This window comes from Manis pentadactyla, chromosome 12 (genome assembly GCF_030020395.1).
Source record: "Manis pentadactyla isolate mManPen7 chromosome 12, mManPen7.hap1, whole genome shotgun sequence".
Lineage (NCBI taxonomy): Eukaryota > Metazoa > Chordata > Mammalia > Pholidota > Manidae > Manis > Manis pentadactyla.
Genome location: NC_080030.1, coordinates 92,603,075 through 92,620,748, shown reverse-complemented (window position 1 = coordinate 92,620,748; position 17,674 = coordinate 92,603,075). Strand labels below are relative to the sequence as shown.

The 17,674-nt window shown below is 37.6% G+C and overlaps 1 protein-coding gene across 3 annotated transcripts in view; it reads left to right on the top strand.

Annotated features, from left to right (window-relative positions):
- The window catches only part of RNGTT (RNA guanylyltransferase and 5'-phosphatase), a 264,552-nt gene that overhangs the window by 18,376 nt on the left and 228,502 nt on the right, over positions 1 to 17,674 (top strand). For all 3 annotated transcript variants that reach the window (XM_036912191.2, XM_036912190.2, XM_036912189.2), the window contains exons 5-6: positions 1,127 to 1,202; positions 2,451 to 2,691. In XM_036912191.2, coding sequence (XP_036768086.2) covers positions 1,127 to 1,202; positions 2,451 to 2,691 — 317 coding nt within the window. The remainder of the gene's footprint in view (positions 1 to 1,126; positions 1,203 to 2,450; positions 2,692 to 17,674) is intronic.

Sequence of the window (17,674 nt, the reverse complement as noted above, 5' to 3'; positions counted from 1 at the left end):
CCCCTTATCTGATGTATGGTTTGCAGACTTTTTCTCCCATTCTGTTGGTTGCCTTTTCAATTTGTTAATTGTTTCTTTTGCTGGGCAGAAGTTTTTAAGTTTGATGTAGTCCCATTTGCTGATTTTTGCTTTGTTTGTGCTTTAGGTGTCATAACCACAAAATTGTTGCTAAGACCAATGTCAGGTAGCTTCTTCCCTACATTTCCTGTGTATCTAAGGAATCTTTTCCTACATGAAGGTTGCAAAGATTTTCTCCTGTATTTTCTTCTGAAAGTTTTGTCATTTTAACTTCGTTAATTTCTATATTTGATTTTGGTTGCACTCTATTAAGGTGCTTTAAATACAGAGAAGAGTAGGTTTTTAACAGGTAACATGCGAAAGATAAAATCTTAAATGGAAAAGATATCTTTCCATTAAGCAGAGGTAACAAGAAAAGCTTCATTTTGAAGTTTGAAGGAGAATGCGCCTGGCAGTGGTGTTGTCATATTGATGATATCTACCAAGGTATTTTATTACTGTTTCATAGTAATGAAGATGATTTAAAATGCAGTAATTTTTGGAATTTATGAAGCTCATTTGCAGCTTTCCAGAATGTAGAGTAGGACCACACTGATCTTAAAAGTGTCCTGAAAAAAGACTTAAGAAAACTACATTTCATTTTCTCAGCAGGTTTTTCTTCTAAAAGCTTATTTTGAAAGATTGTAGCTAATGTAAAGATACAGTCAGTTGGTTTCTAGAGAACTTCAAAGTAGTTTTATTTTTATTATACTGTGTATCTGTATTCAGTCAAGTGTCCCATGTGCATGTGTGTCCTTTAGGGTTGTGTGTTAAAATTTAAAATGCTCGGAATCTTAGTTTTAAAAGAAATCTTTAGACCTTAGAGACAACTTATAACCAATAAATCAATATATGTTACATTTAAACGTCTAGCTGGTGCTATAAATTAGATTTTAAGCAATTTAATCTGTAAAGTTACTAATAGCTGTAAGATGGGGCTAAGTTTTACAAAATGTAGTTATTTTATAAAATGATTGAAATATTTTGATTACAGGCCTAGAATTTTGAGGTAAAATGTGGTCTCTGAAGTGATGTATTAATTTTAAGCCAAAGCTACTTTATTTTTTAGGTGTTCATTGTACCCATGGTTTCAACCGCACTGGTTTCCTCATATGTGCCTTTTTGGTGGAGAAAATGGATTGGAGGTATTTGTTTCTTGCTATAATGGAATAAGACTATTTAGTAATTAATAAAAACTTTATTGATTTCTTTTTGGCCTTTAGCATTTTATATCACCAAATATTTGGCAAAGTCATAATTAATGTAATTTGGAGTAGTTTCATTTTGGAATTGGTTAATCTTTAGAGTGCTATTCATTACCTGGCATTTTGTACTAAATAGCTCTTCATTTGAGTGCTTATGGATTCCATGTACTATTTCTTCTCTATGTATTTTCTTCCCTAATTTCTATCCATGTGTTTTCTTCTATAGAGTTTTTCTACATCTTACAGAATTATCAGACAAGTTCTACCAATATATTGTTTTTATATTCACCTTTAGAACTTACATTGGTGGTGGTCTTTTCATTTTTACTGGTACCTTTTTTATAGCTGTTGAGTACTGGTAAAAACTGATGATGTTGTATGGAGGAGATATTTTTGGAGATACTATATTTAAATAGATATATTCTGTTTAAACCAATCAGCATGTCTTTATTGAGCACCTGTTAATTGTGAAGTACCTTTTTAGATCCTGAGAGATTAGAACCCTAGTTACCTAGTATTCCTGAGGATGTGGGATATTACTAACTGAATTCCCTATTTACTGATTGAGGGTCATTATTTTTGTTTATAAAGCCTTTCACACAGTAGGTCCTTCTCAGAAAATCAATCAGCTGAAGTACACATCCGATGGTGTCCCTGTGGGCACATCCTCAGTGGTTCTCTGCTGCAGGCACGTCTGGCTCTGCATTGCTGGGCCTTCCACTGCTCTGCCCAGCTGCAGACCCCTGTGTCAGACTCTGCCTGCGCTTAGCCTCTCCCAGATGACCTATGTTCTTATTGCCTGGGTCTATTGAAAGTTCCTGAAAAATGAGCATGCTTTTACTTTTATTCATATTGCAACTCACAAATTTTTTGTCTGATGTTTTCCCCTAGAGTCAGACCTCAATCTTCAAGGCTTCATTTAAATTCTCAGACTCTACCCAGGTCTCTTATATGCACTCATTGCATTTACCTTTAAAGTTTAGGAGTTATCAGTGTACCTTATGTTAAAACTGTTTCAGAATGAATTTGTCCCTTAATAGATTGAATGCCTTGAGAGGGGACTGTGATTTGTCCATTTTGTAAACCTCTGTTATACTTCATGTGGTGCCTTAAATATGCTAAGTGACTTTTGATAACTGTAGAATCGGTGAGTAGTGAGGAAACTGCATGGTGTGTTGTTTTCCATAGTATTGAAGCAGCAGTTGCTACTTTTGCTCAAGCCAGACCACCAGGAATTTATAAGGGTGACTACTTGAAAGAACTTTTTCGTCGCTACGGTGATATAGAGGAAGCACCACCCCCACCTCTATTGCCAGATTGGTGTTTTGAGGATGATGAAGATGAAGATGAGGATGAGGATATAAAAAAGGAATCAGAACCTGGGTCAAGTGCCTCCTTTGGCAAAAGGAGAAAAGAACGATTAAAACTGGTAATGTTCAAAAATACTATTATAGTCTTTACCTTTTTCTTCTGTGGGCTTATTGAGGTTTATGAAAATGGAATGTTGCCTATGTTGGTTTAGCCACAAGTTTCACTGTGGCTCTTTCTAAGGATTCTTGATAGCTGAGAGTCTTTATCTTTCTATGAAAAAAGCTTCAGTTATGTTAATTCATCCTGCTTTTTGTTTCTTCTGTAAACCACATAACTCTTAGATGTTAGATTGAGAATTTCTTTGCAAAGTATTGTGAGATTGCAACTAAATATCTAGTGAAATTTTTTACTAATGTTTTACACAATTGTCACATAGTTGAAATAACATTGCATAAAAATTCTGTTCCTTTCCCTGGATGGTATTTTCGTATTTTCTGTATGGTTAAACTTTAGAGAAGACTCTTACTTTTACGGCCAACTCTCATTAATCTTCCAGAAGTAGAGGGCCTAACAAAAACATTAGGAGTTGTCATGAGAGAGAGATTGAGAAGAAAAAACTGGTTGTACTTATAGATACACAAGTATATGGTGTAGACCAATGAGGAAGGTTAGAGACAGTGTTAATTAGTGTTAATGAAATTAATAATTAAGGTGTTTGGGTATCATGATTGAGTAGTAAGTATTATAACTCATTAGTAGGCAGTGATTAACAGGCAAGTTTTATGTAAACCATATAATATAGTTATTTTGGGCTTTAAAAAAAGTGTCTTTGAAAAGTATTGTTTTAATATGTACTTACACATCTCAAGCTTCAAGACCCTAAGACCACTGAAAAGTTAAATTGCTTTCACAAATAGAAATGATTTCAGTAACTTGTTGTTCATTTAGTGTAACTCATTAATTCCTAGATTTAGACATCTGGAATCATTAAATCATATACCTAGAGTAACAATCACATTCTAAAGAAAGTCTAATAGCTTAACATAACATAATATATAGATGGTTACCCTCTTATGATAGCATTTTTGTAAAGGAATTCAGCTATATATTTTTAAGACTAACATCATGAGCATATGCTTAGTGTGTTTTGAATCACGATAAAGAATTTGAGTGTGTAAGAGCATAAAGCAAAGTTACCATTCTGCAAAGTGGTATAAAGCTTGGAGGTTTTGTTTTGTTCTTTTGCCAGCAGAAAGGGTCTTTTTTTAAAAAAATAAAGTATCATTGTGATACAATATTATGATGGTTTCACATAAACAACACAGTGGTTTCAAGATTCGCCCATATTATCAAGTCCTCACCCGCTCTGTTGTGGTCACTGTCTATAAGCATATTAAGATGTTATAGAGTCATTAATTGTCTTCTCCATGCTGAACTGCTTTCCCTGTGACCTACCTATACTGTAATTGTGAATTACAGGGCCCCTTAATTCCCTTTTCCCTCCCTATTCACCTCGCAACCCCTCCCCTTCGGTAACCACTATTCCCTTCTCAGTGTCTGCAAATCCACTGCTATTTTGTTCCTTCAGTTTTGCTTTTGTTTTTATACTCCACAAATGAGTGAAATGATTTGATATTTGTCTTTCTCCGCCTGGCTTATTTCACTGAGCATAATACCTCTAGCTCCATCCATGTTGTTGCAAATGGGAGGATTTCTTCTTATGGATGAATAATATTCCATATGTACGACATCTTCTTTATCCATTTGTCTACTGATGGACACTTACATGGCTTCATATTTTGGCTATTGTAAATAGTGCAGTGATAAACATAGGGGTGCATATATTTTTCAAATCATGGATCTTGTTTTCTTTGGGTAAATTCCTAGGAGTGGAATTACTGGGTGTCAGTCTGGGGAAAGGAAATCCCGGGGCAAAATACCCCTAAAAACTAAAATCAGTCAAAGGGAGAAATAAAGTTTAAAACCCGTTTATTTCTTACCAACTGCAGTCCCAGTCTGTCTTTCTTCTCTGCTCTAGCAGCAACCACCGGCCCTCCCCCTCACCTCTCAGGTACAGATAAGCCCTCTGTTGCCCAGGTAATCATCCATTGATACGGGGATGAACTTCTCAACCTCTGAGGAAAGATGCAAATGCACTAAAGCCAGGCGAGATATTCTGAAAATGTTTCAATTTTACCCACAATCCACCCTTCCAGAAATCTCGCCTTACAATTTTCTTGATCCCCCTCTTCTGACCAATCTAGTAACATGTAATAGCAACAGCAATAAAATCTTGATAATCCTCAAGCCAGAGGATTCAGCCAATGCAGATCAAGTAAATGTACTTTACAGCACAATCTCTCACTAAGCACAAAATACATTTCTACACTTGTTTACTCATTCCTAACAGTCATGCTAGATTGCTCACAAAACTTACTGAACGTTAGATGAAGTCAAGCCTCTCTTTAAACATTATTTTCTTGACAACAGCAACATAATCATAATTCTTAAGCCAGAGAATTCAACTAGGTTACTTTAGAGCACAATCTCTCACTAAGCACAAAAATACGTTTCTACATTTGTTTACTCATTCCTAACAATCATGTTAGATGGCTCACAAAACTTTTACCAAACATTAGACAAAGTCAAGCCTCTCTTTAAACATTATTTTCTTAACAGCAACACAATCATAATTCTCAAGCCAGAGGATTCAGCTAGGTTCAAAGTCCCATGCAGATTAAGTTCAAAGCTCATCCATTCCAGCCATCATGCTGCAGCTGCAGCCAGGGGGCGCATCCAGGACACAAAGACTGTAGAAGCAAATAACCGTGATTGTCGGGGGCCAATTTGCACAGAAGGCCAGCTTCCAGGCCTTTTCCCAAGGTGCCAGAAGAGTCAGCCATTGCTGATCCATGTGTTGAAATGTCCAGGGCCACGTCCATTTTACTCCTAATTGCTGCACCCATACTTGCAACACATGTCCAATAAAGTGGGTACCTCGATTGCTCTCAGTAACCGGCGACCGACCATAGGCTGCAGAGAGATGCTCTAGGCCCCTCTTGGTGGTTTGCTGATCTGCACAACATGCAGGGCACTCCTGGGCTCAGCTGACTTCTTCAAAGGTGAAAGACAAGCCCCACCAACAGGCCCACATTGTCTTTTGCCCCTCATGCAACAAACACTGATGTAGCCATAGGGCTACATCAGAGGCAGGCTTTCTTTCCAACTAGTGCATCTGGGTCAATGTGTCTGCTTCATCATTCCCTGGGGATACCAAAGGCAAGTGGCCAGTCACATGATATATGGTAGGTTTCTGTGCCATGCCACTCCGTGGCGTTTGGGTCCAGTCTTGCACTCACCTCACAATGGGATAGGTAGTTATCACCTTCGTTGGAGCTGTTCCAGTGATGGGCTCTGTAGTCAGCAAGCTGTGGTACACAGCAGCCAATTGCTTCTCTACCAAGGTGACCCGGACCTCTGCTCCTTTCCATGGTTGTGGCCAGGCTCCAGCCGGCAGCAGAGGCAGCAGCAGTGGCAGAAGCAGTAGCCTTAGGCTCGGGCCACGGGCCGGGGTCGGCATGGCCAGCAGCGGTGGTGGCGCCTCCATGACCACATGAGTGTAGACACGTGTCCCTCCGCGCGAGTGCCGCTTCTCCCCATCATTTCTAGGGGCGGCCCTCCCAAAGGTCGCACTCATTATGACAGATTTCGGGTTCACAGGAATCCTGCCAATACTACGCCAATTGTCAGTCCGGGGAAAGGAAATCCCGGGGCAAAATACTCCTAAAAACCAAAATCAGTCAAAGGGAGAAATAAAGTTTAAAACCCGTTTATTTCTCACAAATTGCAGTCCCAGTCCGTCTTTCTTCTCTTCTCTAGCAGCAACCACCAGCCCTCCCCCTCACCTCTCAGGTACACGTAAGCCCTCTGTTACCCAGGTAATCATCCATTGATATGGGGATGAACTTCTCCACCCCTGAGGAAAGATCCAAATGCACTAAAGCCAGGCGAGATATTCTGGAAATGTTTCAATTTTACCCACACTGGGTCAAATGGTATTTCTATTTTTAGTTTTTTGAGAAACCTCCATACTGCTTTCCACAACGGTTGTACCACTTTACATTCCCACCAACAGTGTAGGAGGGTTCCCCTTTCTCTGCATCATCACCACCATTATTTGTTTCTTGTCTTTTGTATATTGGCCATCCTAACTGGTGTGAGGTAATATCTCATTGCAGTTTTAATTTTCGTTTCCCTGATGATCAACGATTTGCAGCATCTTCACATGTGCTTGTTGGCTATCCATATTTCTTCTTTGGAGAAGTGTTGGTTCAGATCACCTGCTGATTTTTTAATCGGGTTATTTGTTTTTTGGGTGTTAAGGCATGTGAGTTCTTTATATATTTTGGATGTTAACCCATTATTAGATAAATTGTTTATATATATATTTATATATGAATATATGTATGTTATATATGAATATATATTTACATATGAATGTATTTATATATGAATATAAAAGTATATTCTCCCATGCTGTAGGTTGTGTTTTCTGCTGATGGTGTCCTTTGCTGTATAGAAGCCTTTTAGTTTGATGTAGTCCCACTTGTTCATTTTTGATTTTGTATCCCTTGCCCAAGGAGATGTGTTCATAAAAAAGTTGCTCATGTTTACCTTCAAGAGATTTTTGCCTATGTTTTCTCCTAAGAGTTTTATGGTTTCATGGCTTACATTCAGGTCTTTGATCCATTTCAAGTTTACTTGTATGTATGGAGTTAGACAATTATCCAGTTTCATTCTCTTACATGCAGTTGTCCAGTTTTCCCAGCACTAGTTGTTGAAGAGGCTTTTCCCCATTGTATATTCATGGCTCCTTTATCAAATATTAATTGACCGTGTATGTGTGGATTTATATCTGGGCTCTCTATTCAGTTCCATTGATCTGTGGGTCTGTTCTTGTGCCAATATCAAATTGTTTTGACTGCTGTGGCTTTGTAGTTGAGTTTGAAGTTGGGGAGCGTAATTCCCCCAGCTTTTTATTCTTTCTCATGATTGCTTTGGCTATTTGGGGTTTTTTGTGGTTCCATATAAATTTTAGAATTATTTGTTCTAGTTCATTGAAGAATGCCATTGGTGTTTTGATAGGGATTGCATTGACTCTGTAGACTGCTTTAGGCAGGATGGCCATTTTGGTGATATTATTTCTTCCTATCCATGAATATGAGATGTATTTACATTTATTGGCATCTTTTTAAATTTCTCTCATGAGTGTCTTGTAGTTTTCAGAGCATAGCTCTTTCACATCCTTGGTTATGTTTTCCTTGGTATTTTTTTTTTTGATGTAATTGTATATGGAGTTGTTTTCCTGATTTCTCTTTCTTCCAATTTGTTGCTAGTATATAGGAATGCAACAGATTTCTGTGTATTAATTTTGTATCTTGGAACTTTGCTGAATTTAGTTATTTGAATAGTTTTTGGGTAGATTTCTTAGGGTTTTATACATATAATATCATGTTGTCTGCAAACAGTGACAGTTTAACTTACTCCTTACCAATCTGGATGCGTTTTATTTCTTTGTGTTGTCTGATTGCCATGGCTAGGACTTCCAGTACTATGTTGAATAAAAGTAGTGAGAATGGACATCCTTGTCTTGTTCCCAATCTTAGAGGAAAAGCTTTCAGTTTTTCACTGTTAAGTATGATATTGGCTGTTGGTTTATCATATATGGCCTTTATTATATTGAAGTACTTACCCTCTATACCCATTTTGTTGAGAGTTTTTATCATAAATAGATGTTGAATTTTGTCAAATGCTTTTTCAGCATCTGTTGAGATGATCATGTGATTTTTGTCCTTCTTTTTGTTGATGTCATGTATGATATTTATTGATTTGTGAATATTGTACCATCCTTGCATCTCTGGAATAAATCCCACTTAGTCATGATGGATGATCCTTTTGATGTATCTTTGCTAATGTTTTGTTGAGTATTTTTGTATGGATATTGATCTGTAATTTTCTTTTTTTGTTGTGTCTTTACCTGGTTTTGGTATTAGAGCGATTCTGACCCCATAGAATGAGTTTGTACGTATTCCCTCCTCTTCTACTTTTTGGAATACTTTAGAATGGTATTAGCTCTTCTTTATATGTTAGATAAAATTCAGCTGTGAATCCATCTGTCTTGGGCTGTTGTTTTCATTTGTCTCCATATACTGCTTGATCTTTGTTTTAATGTGGTTATTGGTCCGTTGATTATTTAGGAGCATTTTGTTAAGCCTCCATGTGTTTGTGGGCTTTTTTGTTTTCTTTGAATTATTTATTTCTAGTTTCATACCTTTGTGGTCTCAGAAGCTGGTTGGTACAATTTCAGTGTTTTTGAATTTATTGATGTTCTTTTTATGGCCTAGTATGTGCTCTATTCTGGAAAATGTTCCATGTACACTTGAGAAGAATATGTATCCTGCTGCTTTTGGGTGGAGTGTTCTGTGTATGTCAGTCAGGTCCATCTGTTCTAGTATATTGTTCACTGCCTCTGTTTCCTTACTTATTTTATGTCTGGTTGATCTGTCCTTTGGAGTGAGTGTTGTGTTGAAGTCTCCTACAATGAATGCATTGCATTCTGTTTCCCCTTTTAATTCTGTTAGTGTTGTTTCACATACTTAGGTGCTCCTATGTTGGGTTCATAGATATTTATAATGGTTATATCCTCTTGTTGGACTGACCCCTTTATCATTATGTAATGTCCTTCTTTGTCTCTTGTTACTTTCTTTGTTTTGAAATGTTTTGTCTGTTACAATTACTGCTACTCCTGCTTTTTTCTCCTTGTTATTTGCATGAAATATCTTTTTCCATCCCTTTGCTTTTAGCCTGTGTATGTCTTTGATTTTGAAGTGAATCTCTTGTAGGCAGCATACAGATGGGTATTGTTTTTAAATCCATTTTGCCACTCTGTGTCTTTTGACTGGTGACTTTGGTCCATTTACATTTAAGGTGATTATTGATAGATATGTACTTATTGCTACTGTAGGCTTTAGATTTGTGGTTACCAAAGGTTCAAGGGTAGCTTCCTTTCTATCTAACAGTCTGTCTTAAATTGTGGAATGCTCTATGTCAAACAGTCTAAAGGCACTTTTTTTTCTCCCCCTTCTTCCTTCTCCTCCATATTTTATCTATTAGGTGTGATATTCTGCCCTCTTTTTGTATTCCTTGGTTAACTTTGTGAGTAGTTGATTTAATTTTGTATTTGCTTAGTAATGAATTGGTCTACTACCTTTACTGTGGGTTTATTTTCTCTGGTGATAGCTATTTAGCCTTAGGAGCATTTACATCTAGAACAGTTCTTTAACATCTCTTGTAGAAATGATTTAGTGGTGGTTAATACCCTCAACCTTTGCTTATTTGGAAATTGTTTAATCCCTCCTTCAAATTTAAATGATAATATTTCTGGGAAGAGTATTCTTGGTTTGAGGCTCTCCTGTTTCATTACATTAAATACATCATGCCACTCCCTTCTGGCCTGTAGGGTTTCTGGTGAGAAGTCTGATGATAGCCTGATGGAGTTGCCTTTATAAGTAATCTTTTTCTCTCTGTTTGCTTTCAATACTCTCTCCTTGTCCTTGATCTTTCCTATTTTAATTATTGTATGTCTTGGTGTTGTCTTCTTAGGGTTCTTTGTGTTGGGAGATCTCTGCACTTCATCACCTGAGTGACTATTTCCTTCCCCAGATTTGGGAAGTTTTCAGCAATTATTTCCTCAAGAGACTTTCTATCCTTTCTCTCTCATTGTCTTCTGGTACTGCTATAATGTGAATATTGTTCCACTTGAATTGGTTGCACAGTTCTCTTAATATTATTTCATTCCTAGAGATCACTTTTTCTCTCTGTGACTCAGCTTCTTTGTTTTCCTGTTCTCTAATTTGTATTTCTTTCCCCATCTTCTATACCTCATCTAATCTGCTTTTAAATTCCTCCATTGTAGGTTTCATTTCAGATACTGTATTTTTCAAAGTTTCTATCTCTTTGTTAAAGTCGTCCCTGAGATCTTGAATATTTTTCTGTAGCTCTGTGAGCATGTTTATGACTTTTTTTGAAATCTTTGTCAAGAATATTTGTGATTTCAGTTTCACTAAGCCCTCTTTGTAGCATTTTTTTCTTATAATTTTGTTTGGACCAAATTCTTTTGCACTTCATTTTTTTAGTGTTTATTATGGAAACATAGCTATGTGTGGGTGGTGCCTTCTATTGCCCAGAAGCTCAGTTTCTTGTGCAGGAGTCCCAGTTGTTGACGTGCAGTGGATGTGGCACCTGTCTGTCTTGCTTTTAGGTATTGAATTCAGGGCTGTCAGCTGATCTTGCAAGCAGGGAGAATACTCTCTGGAGCTACCATGGGAGGGGCTGCCCTCCCTTCAGCCTTCCACAGTACTGGGGCCACAGGTGAGCTGAATGGGCACCTGCTGGGAGGAAAGAGCTCGGCTGGGAGGGTTTCCTTCCTTCTTGGCTGTAATGCCTGCTTTCACTGACAGGTCAGGTGGGTCATGTGTGCAGGGAGGAGCCTCTGTGCTACTCCCTTGTGGGTACCATGGGCAGGGCCACCCTCTGGCAGGCCGAGTGGGACTGATGCTTGCCTTGAGTAAGGAGCAGCAGGCTGCATTCCACAGTGGGGGGCCTTGGGGCTGCACTGCCAGCCAGGGGAATAGAGCATCTGAAGCTGCTGCGAGTTCCCAACCTGCTGGGCTAAGTATGCCAGGTAGGTTTTGTCCACCTGCCCTTTCTCCTGAGCAGAGAGCTGTGTGTAATCTTTGCCCCTTTAGTCCATCTCTCACTGCTGCGAAGTCCTTCAAACTGCCTGCCTTTATTTTTTCTCAGGGAGGCTGGTAGTACATACCTGTTCTTCACAAGTGGCTAGAATCTCTGCCTCTCTGAGTGTTCTACCCATCTTTGCTTTCCAGCCCCACCAATCTCCAGAGCACCATGTAACGTGGGTTTGTGCTCCTGGAGAAGTTCCCCAGGGCCAGGTTTTCAGAGGCCATGAGCTTCTATTCCCTCCCTGGTCCACTCCTCTTCCTCCCGCCTGTGGGCTGGGGTAGGGGGAGGGCTTGGTTCCCACCGGATAGTGGCTTTGCCACTTTACCCTTTTCTGCGAGGTCTTCTCTTCTTCCCCAGATATAGGCAGTCTGTTCATCGGTCATCATGTTTCTTTTTCAGGATTAGTTGTATTTGATGTATTTTTGTGTTTTATGTGATTTTGGGAGGAGGTTTCTGCCTTCTCATACTGCCATCTTTTTTCCCACTGATAAAGTGTCGTAAAAATGACATTTCTCTTATAATTCCAAATACCATTAATTCCTTAAAATTGCAAATAAGCCCCAGTAGCATTTGAGAAAAGTAGCCAAGATGGGCATGTTTTTTTAGGGAATATAAATGACATTTAAAAACAAAACCCCAAACCTAGTTTATCTTGTTTTGCCTTGTCAGTTATTAAGAGGAGTGTTTTAAAAATTCCCCATTATGATTGAATTTTCCCATTCTCCTTATAGTTCTGCCAGGTTTTGCTTTATATATTTTGAGGTGATATTAGTTGGTTTATAGAACTATGTGTAAAAGATTATTTTATCTTTACATGCCCTAACTTTCAGCATTGTATAATATCTGATATTATTAGGATTGTTTATAAGCATTCATTTGGATAGTGTTTGTATGGAATATCTTTTCTCTGTCATTTTACTTTCAACCTTTATCAGTTATTTGTAATGTTTTGTATTAGTATCATGTTGTTGGATTTTACTTAACAAGTCAACAGTTTTTGCCATATTGGAATATCAGTCCATGCACATTTAGATACAATTAGATTTAAGCTATGTCTTAGTATTTTTTTTGACCCCACTTGGTCTATGTTACTTTTTATCTTCCTTTTGTGTCTTCTTTATGTTTAGTTTTATTATTCTATTACCCCAACTGATTCCCTGTTAGTTACTCATTCCTTTTAATGGTTAACTAAAATTTCAGTATGTATCATTGACTTGTTGAAAGTCTGGTATAAATACTTTTGCCACTTTTTAGACAATGCAAGAATCTTAGAACATTTGATGCCATTTACCTCTTCCTGCCCTTTTAGTACTGTGTATTTTGATTATATATATATTTTAAGCTTCCTAAGACATCATTATTATTTATCAGTTAATTATGTGATATACTTATATATTTTTTGTTTCTTGTGCTCCTCATTTTTTCATGTCTTTTTGCTGTTCCATTTGGATAGTTTTCCTTTTAATGTAAGAGCTTGTGGTGTTTTCTTTAATGTGGGTCTACTGTGACATACTCTGTCAGTGTTTGTGTGAAAAGTCTGCTTTTGCTGTCGTTTTGAAGAATGTTTGTTCTGGGTATAGATTTCTGGGCTGGTACTTTGAAGATAATATTGCATAATCTTCCTGTATTTCTGTTGGGAAGTTGCTTCTTTGAAGGTAATTTGTTTACTATTATTATTGAAGGTAATTTCTTTACTATTATTATTATTATTTTTTGACTTTCAGCAGTTTTACTGTGATGTTTCTACTTGTGGTTTTCTTTGTATTTGTGCTACTTCCTATTTACAGTGAGTCTTGAATCTGTGGTTGGATTTTTTTTTTTTTTTTTAGTTCAAAGCTTTAGGAAGTTCTTGGCCATTATATCTTCAAATATTGTTTCAGATCCATAGATCCATTCTTTCTCTCTTCTCCTTCTGGGACTTAACCAATAAACATCTTTTTAAATGTCTTTTATGTTCTGTTCTGTATTTTCCATCCTTTCATTTCATTTTTCAGTCTGAATATTTTCTTCTGACCCATCTGACTTATAGATAGGTTACTTGCTCCTTTGAATTGACATCTAGGATCATCTCTTTGCATAAAACAGTTCATGCATTTTTTTCATTACTGAAATATCCTTATTACACATTACATACATGCTTCCTTACTCTTTTTACACACATACATCCTCTGACTTATAAATTGTCTCCCATCTCCTGTAATAATTTACTCAGTTTTTATCTAATTGACTACTCATTCCTTTTGCGCTATTTGTGATAGCCATACAGATTTCTATTTTAAGTCTGTTTATCTAGACTTAAAGTAGATTTTGTTTAGGTAGATTCTGTTAATGAAATATACTTCTGCATGTTAGACATATATTTTCTTCTTTCTACTTTTAAGTTTTCTTTACTCCCACAGACTGAAAATGGAAATTTGTTAAAAAGTGAAAATTAATGTCATTGACTTTAAAACTCAATTATGGTGTGTTTGAAAGTAGTTCCAGACTCAAGACATTGCTGTTTATATTTATGGTTAGTGATCTTTCTTTGAATTATTACATAATTTTAATTAATGTTATTATTTTATCAGGATAAACTTGTAAAAACAATAAAATTAAGTTATACTTAAAGTTACTAAATATTATTTGTGTATAAGGTACATAATGCTTACTATTTTTATTGGACTTATTCCTACCTTTCTTTTTACTTAATTATTGCGGAAGACAATAGGAGAAGATAAAAGTAAAAAAACAAATTGATGCTTTATAGGATAGGGTAAGGAAGAAGAAACATAAATGGATGACAGATATTTACTAGATAGTTGCAATTATCTTTTGTAAATAAACGTCAACAGAAATGGACTCTGTCCTGAGGCTCAATATTTATTTGTTCTGTTAAATTAAAAAAATATTTAGCTTGTTCCACTGCATACATTTTTTTATTCCTTAAATTATATATATAAGTATCATTGATACACAATCTTACATTGGTTTCAAATACACAATAGAGTGGTTCAATATTTACCCATATTATAAAGTCCTCACCACCTCCAGTGCAGTCACTGTCTATCAACTTAGTAAGATGTTGCAGAATCACTAACTATATTCTCCATACTGTACTCTCATCCCCGTGACCAAGCTATATTGTGATTGTGAATTATTGTGCCTCTTAATCCCCTTCCCCTCCTCTCCAGCCCTTCTTGTTTGGTAACCACTAGTCCCTTCTCAGTGTCTATGAGTCTCTACTGCTATTTTGTTCCTTCTGTTTTGCTTTATTTTTATATTCCACAAATAAGTGAAATCATTTGCTATTTGTCTTTCCCTGCCTTGCTTATTTCACTGAGCATAATACCCTCTAGATCCATCCATGTCATTGCAAATGGAAGGATTTCTTTTCTTTTTATGGCTGAATAATATTCCATTTTGTTTGTGTACTATATCTTCTTTATCCATTCATCTATTGATGGACACTTAGTTTGCTTCCATGTGTTGGCTATTGAAAATAGTCAACTGCATAGACTTTTAACAATACTTATGTAGCAGAGGTGGGTGGGGGGAACATTGTGGTATGAGAAGTGAGACAGAAACCTTCCACCAAACCTGCATAAAGTAAGAAAAATACAGCAAAAACAACTAATCCTGAAACAGCGACCTGTAAGAAGACTGCTACTGACTGCCTATATCTGGGGAAAACCTCACAGAAAAGTGGCAAAGCTGATACCCAGTGGGACCCACGCCCTTTCCCCTCCCCAGCTCAGAAGCATGAGGAAGAGAAATGGAGCAGGGAGGGAGTAGATGCCAAGGACTGCTAAACACCCATCCCTGGAGATCTGCTCTGGGAGCATGAACCCACATTACATGGTGCTGTGGAGATTAGAGGAGTTGGAAAGCAAAGACAGGTGGAATACTCAGACAGAATCCAGCCAACTGTGGAGAACAGGTACCCCAAACTGGCTGCTCCGGGACAAAAGAAAGGTGGGCATGTTGAAAGACTTCCCAACAGTGAGAGGGCTGCTAAAGGGGCAAGGATTACACAGAGCTTGGTGCTCAGGAGAACAAACAGATGGACAAAATCATCTTGGCACACTAAGCCCTGCAGGTTGGGAACTATCAGGAGCTTCAGGTGCTCCATCCCCTGGGTGGCAGTGCAGCCCTGAGGCCCCCCACTGTGGTATGCAGCCTGCTGCGCCTTCCTCCCGGCCAGCACCATTCCACTCACCTGGTGCCTCTGCTATTGTGCCAGACCAGCTGGAGGGCAGCTCCGCCTCTGGCAGCTACGGGTGTAGCACAGAGCTGCTCCCTGTGCAGTTGGCCAACTGGCCCTCTCAGTGGAGGCAGGCTTTGCAGCCGGGAAGCAGGGAAGAGCTCTTTCCTCCGCACATGCACCGGTGCTGCACACCTGGAACTCTGGCCATCGCTCCAGGTGCTGGGCAGCTCCAGAGAGCAGAGCTTCTGGGCACTAGAGGGCACTGCCTAAACAAAGGTATTCCATAGGAGTCATTGGAAATATGAAACAGCAAAAGAACCGGGTAAAACCCGAAATCCCTCGAACACCAGAAAGAGGGATAAGTGATACTGAAATCACCAATCTTCTTGATAAAGATTTCAAATTAAAAATCATAAACATGCTCATGCTTGGAGCTAAAGAAAAATATTCAAGGTCTCAGGGAGGACTTCAACAAAGAGAGAGAAACTTTGAAAAATACAGTATCTGAAATGAAACATACAATGGAGGGATTTAAAAGCAAATTAGATAAGGTTGAGGAGATGATAAGTGAAATATAAATTAGAGAACAGGAAAACAAAAGCTGAGGCACAGAGAGAAAAAAGGATCTCTAGGAATGAAAGAATAATAAGAGAACTGTGTAACCAATCCAAAAAAACCAATATTTGCATCATATGGTTACCAGAAGATAAAGAAGAGAGAAAAAAGGGTAGAAAGTCTCTTTGAGGAAATAATTGCTGAAAACTTCCCCAATTTGGGGAGGGAAATAGTCTCACAGGTCATGGAAGTGCACAGATCTCTCATCACAAGGGACTCTAGAAGACAACACCAAGACATATAATTAAAATGGCAAAGATCAAGCCTAAGGACAGACTTTTAAAAGCAGCCAGAGAGAGAAAAAAAATACAAAGGAAAACCTATCAGGCTATCATCAGACTTCTCAGCAGAAACCTTACAGGCCAGAAGGGAGTGGCATGATACATTTAATGCAATTAAATAGAAGGGCTGCGAACCAAGAATACTCTTCCTGGCAAGATTATCATTTAAATTTGAAGGAAGGATTAAACAATTTCCAGATAAGCAAAAATTGAGGGTATTTATCTCCCAGAAAGCATCTCTAGAGTGTATTTTAAAGGGACTTCTATAGATGGAAGTGCTCCTAAGGCTAAATAGTTGTCTCCAGAGAAAATAAAACCACAGTAAAGGAAGTAGACCAATTAATTACTAATCAAATGCAAAATTAAATCAACTACCCCCAAAGTGAGTCAAGGGATACTCAAAGAGTACAGAATATGACACCTAATATATAAAAACTGGAGGAGGAAGAAGAATAAGAAAAAAAAACTCCATTAAATTGTGTTTGAAATAGTGTAATAAGTGAGTTAAGTTAGACTGTTAGATAGTAAAGAAGCTGCCCTTGAACCTTTGGTAACCGCAAGTCTAAAGCCTACAATGGCAGTAAGTACATATTGATCGGTAATCACCTTAAGTGTAAATGGACTGAATGCACCAATCAAAAGACATGGAGTCACTGAATGGATAAAAAAACAAGATACATCTATATGCTTCCTATAAGAGACTCACGTCAAACTGAAAGACATACACAGACTAAAAGTGAAGGCATGAAAAAAGAAATTTCATGCAAATAAAAGGGAGAAAAGAGCAGGAGTAGAAATACTCGAATCAGAAAAAATAGATTTCAAAACAAAGAAAGTAATAAGACAAAGAAGGAAATTACATGATAATAAAGGGATCAGTCCAACAAGAGGATTTAGCCATTATAAATATCTATGCAACCAACATAGGAGTACCTAAATATGTGAAACATATACTAACAGGATTTAAGGGGGAAATAGAATTCAATGCATTCATTGTAGGAGACTTCAACACAACACTCACTCCAAAGGACAGATCAACCAGACAGAAAATAAGTAAAGAGACAGAGGCACTGAATGACACATTAGAATAGATGGACCTAATGACATCTACAGAACACTCCACCCAAAAGCAGCAGGATACACATTCTTCTCAAGTGCACATGGACCATTTTCCAGAATAGATCACATAGTAGGCCACAAAAAGAGCCTCAGTAAAT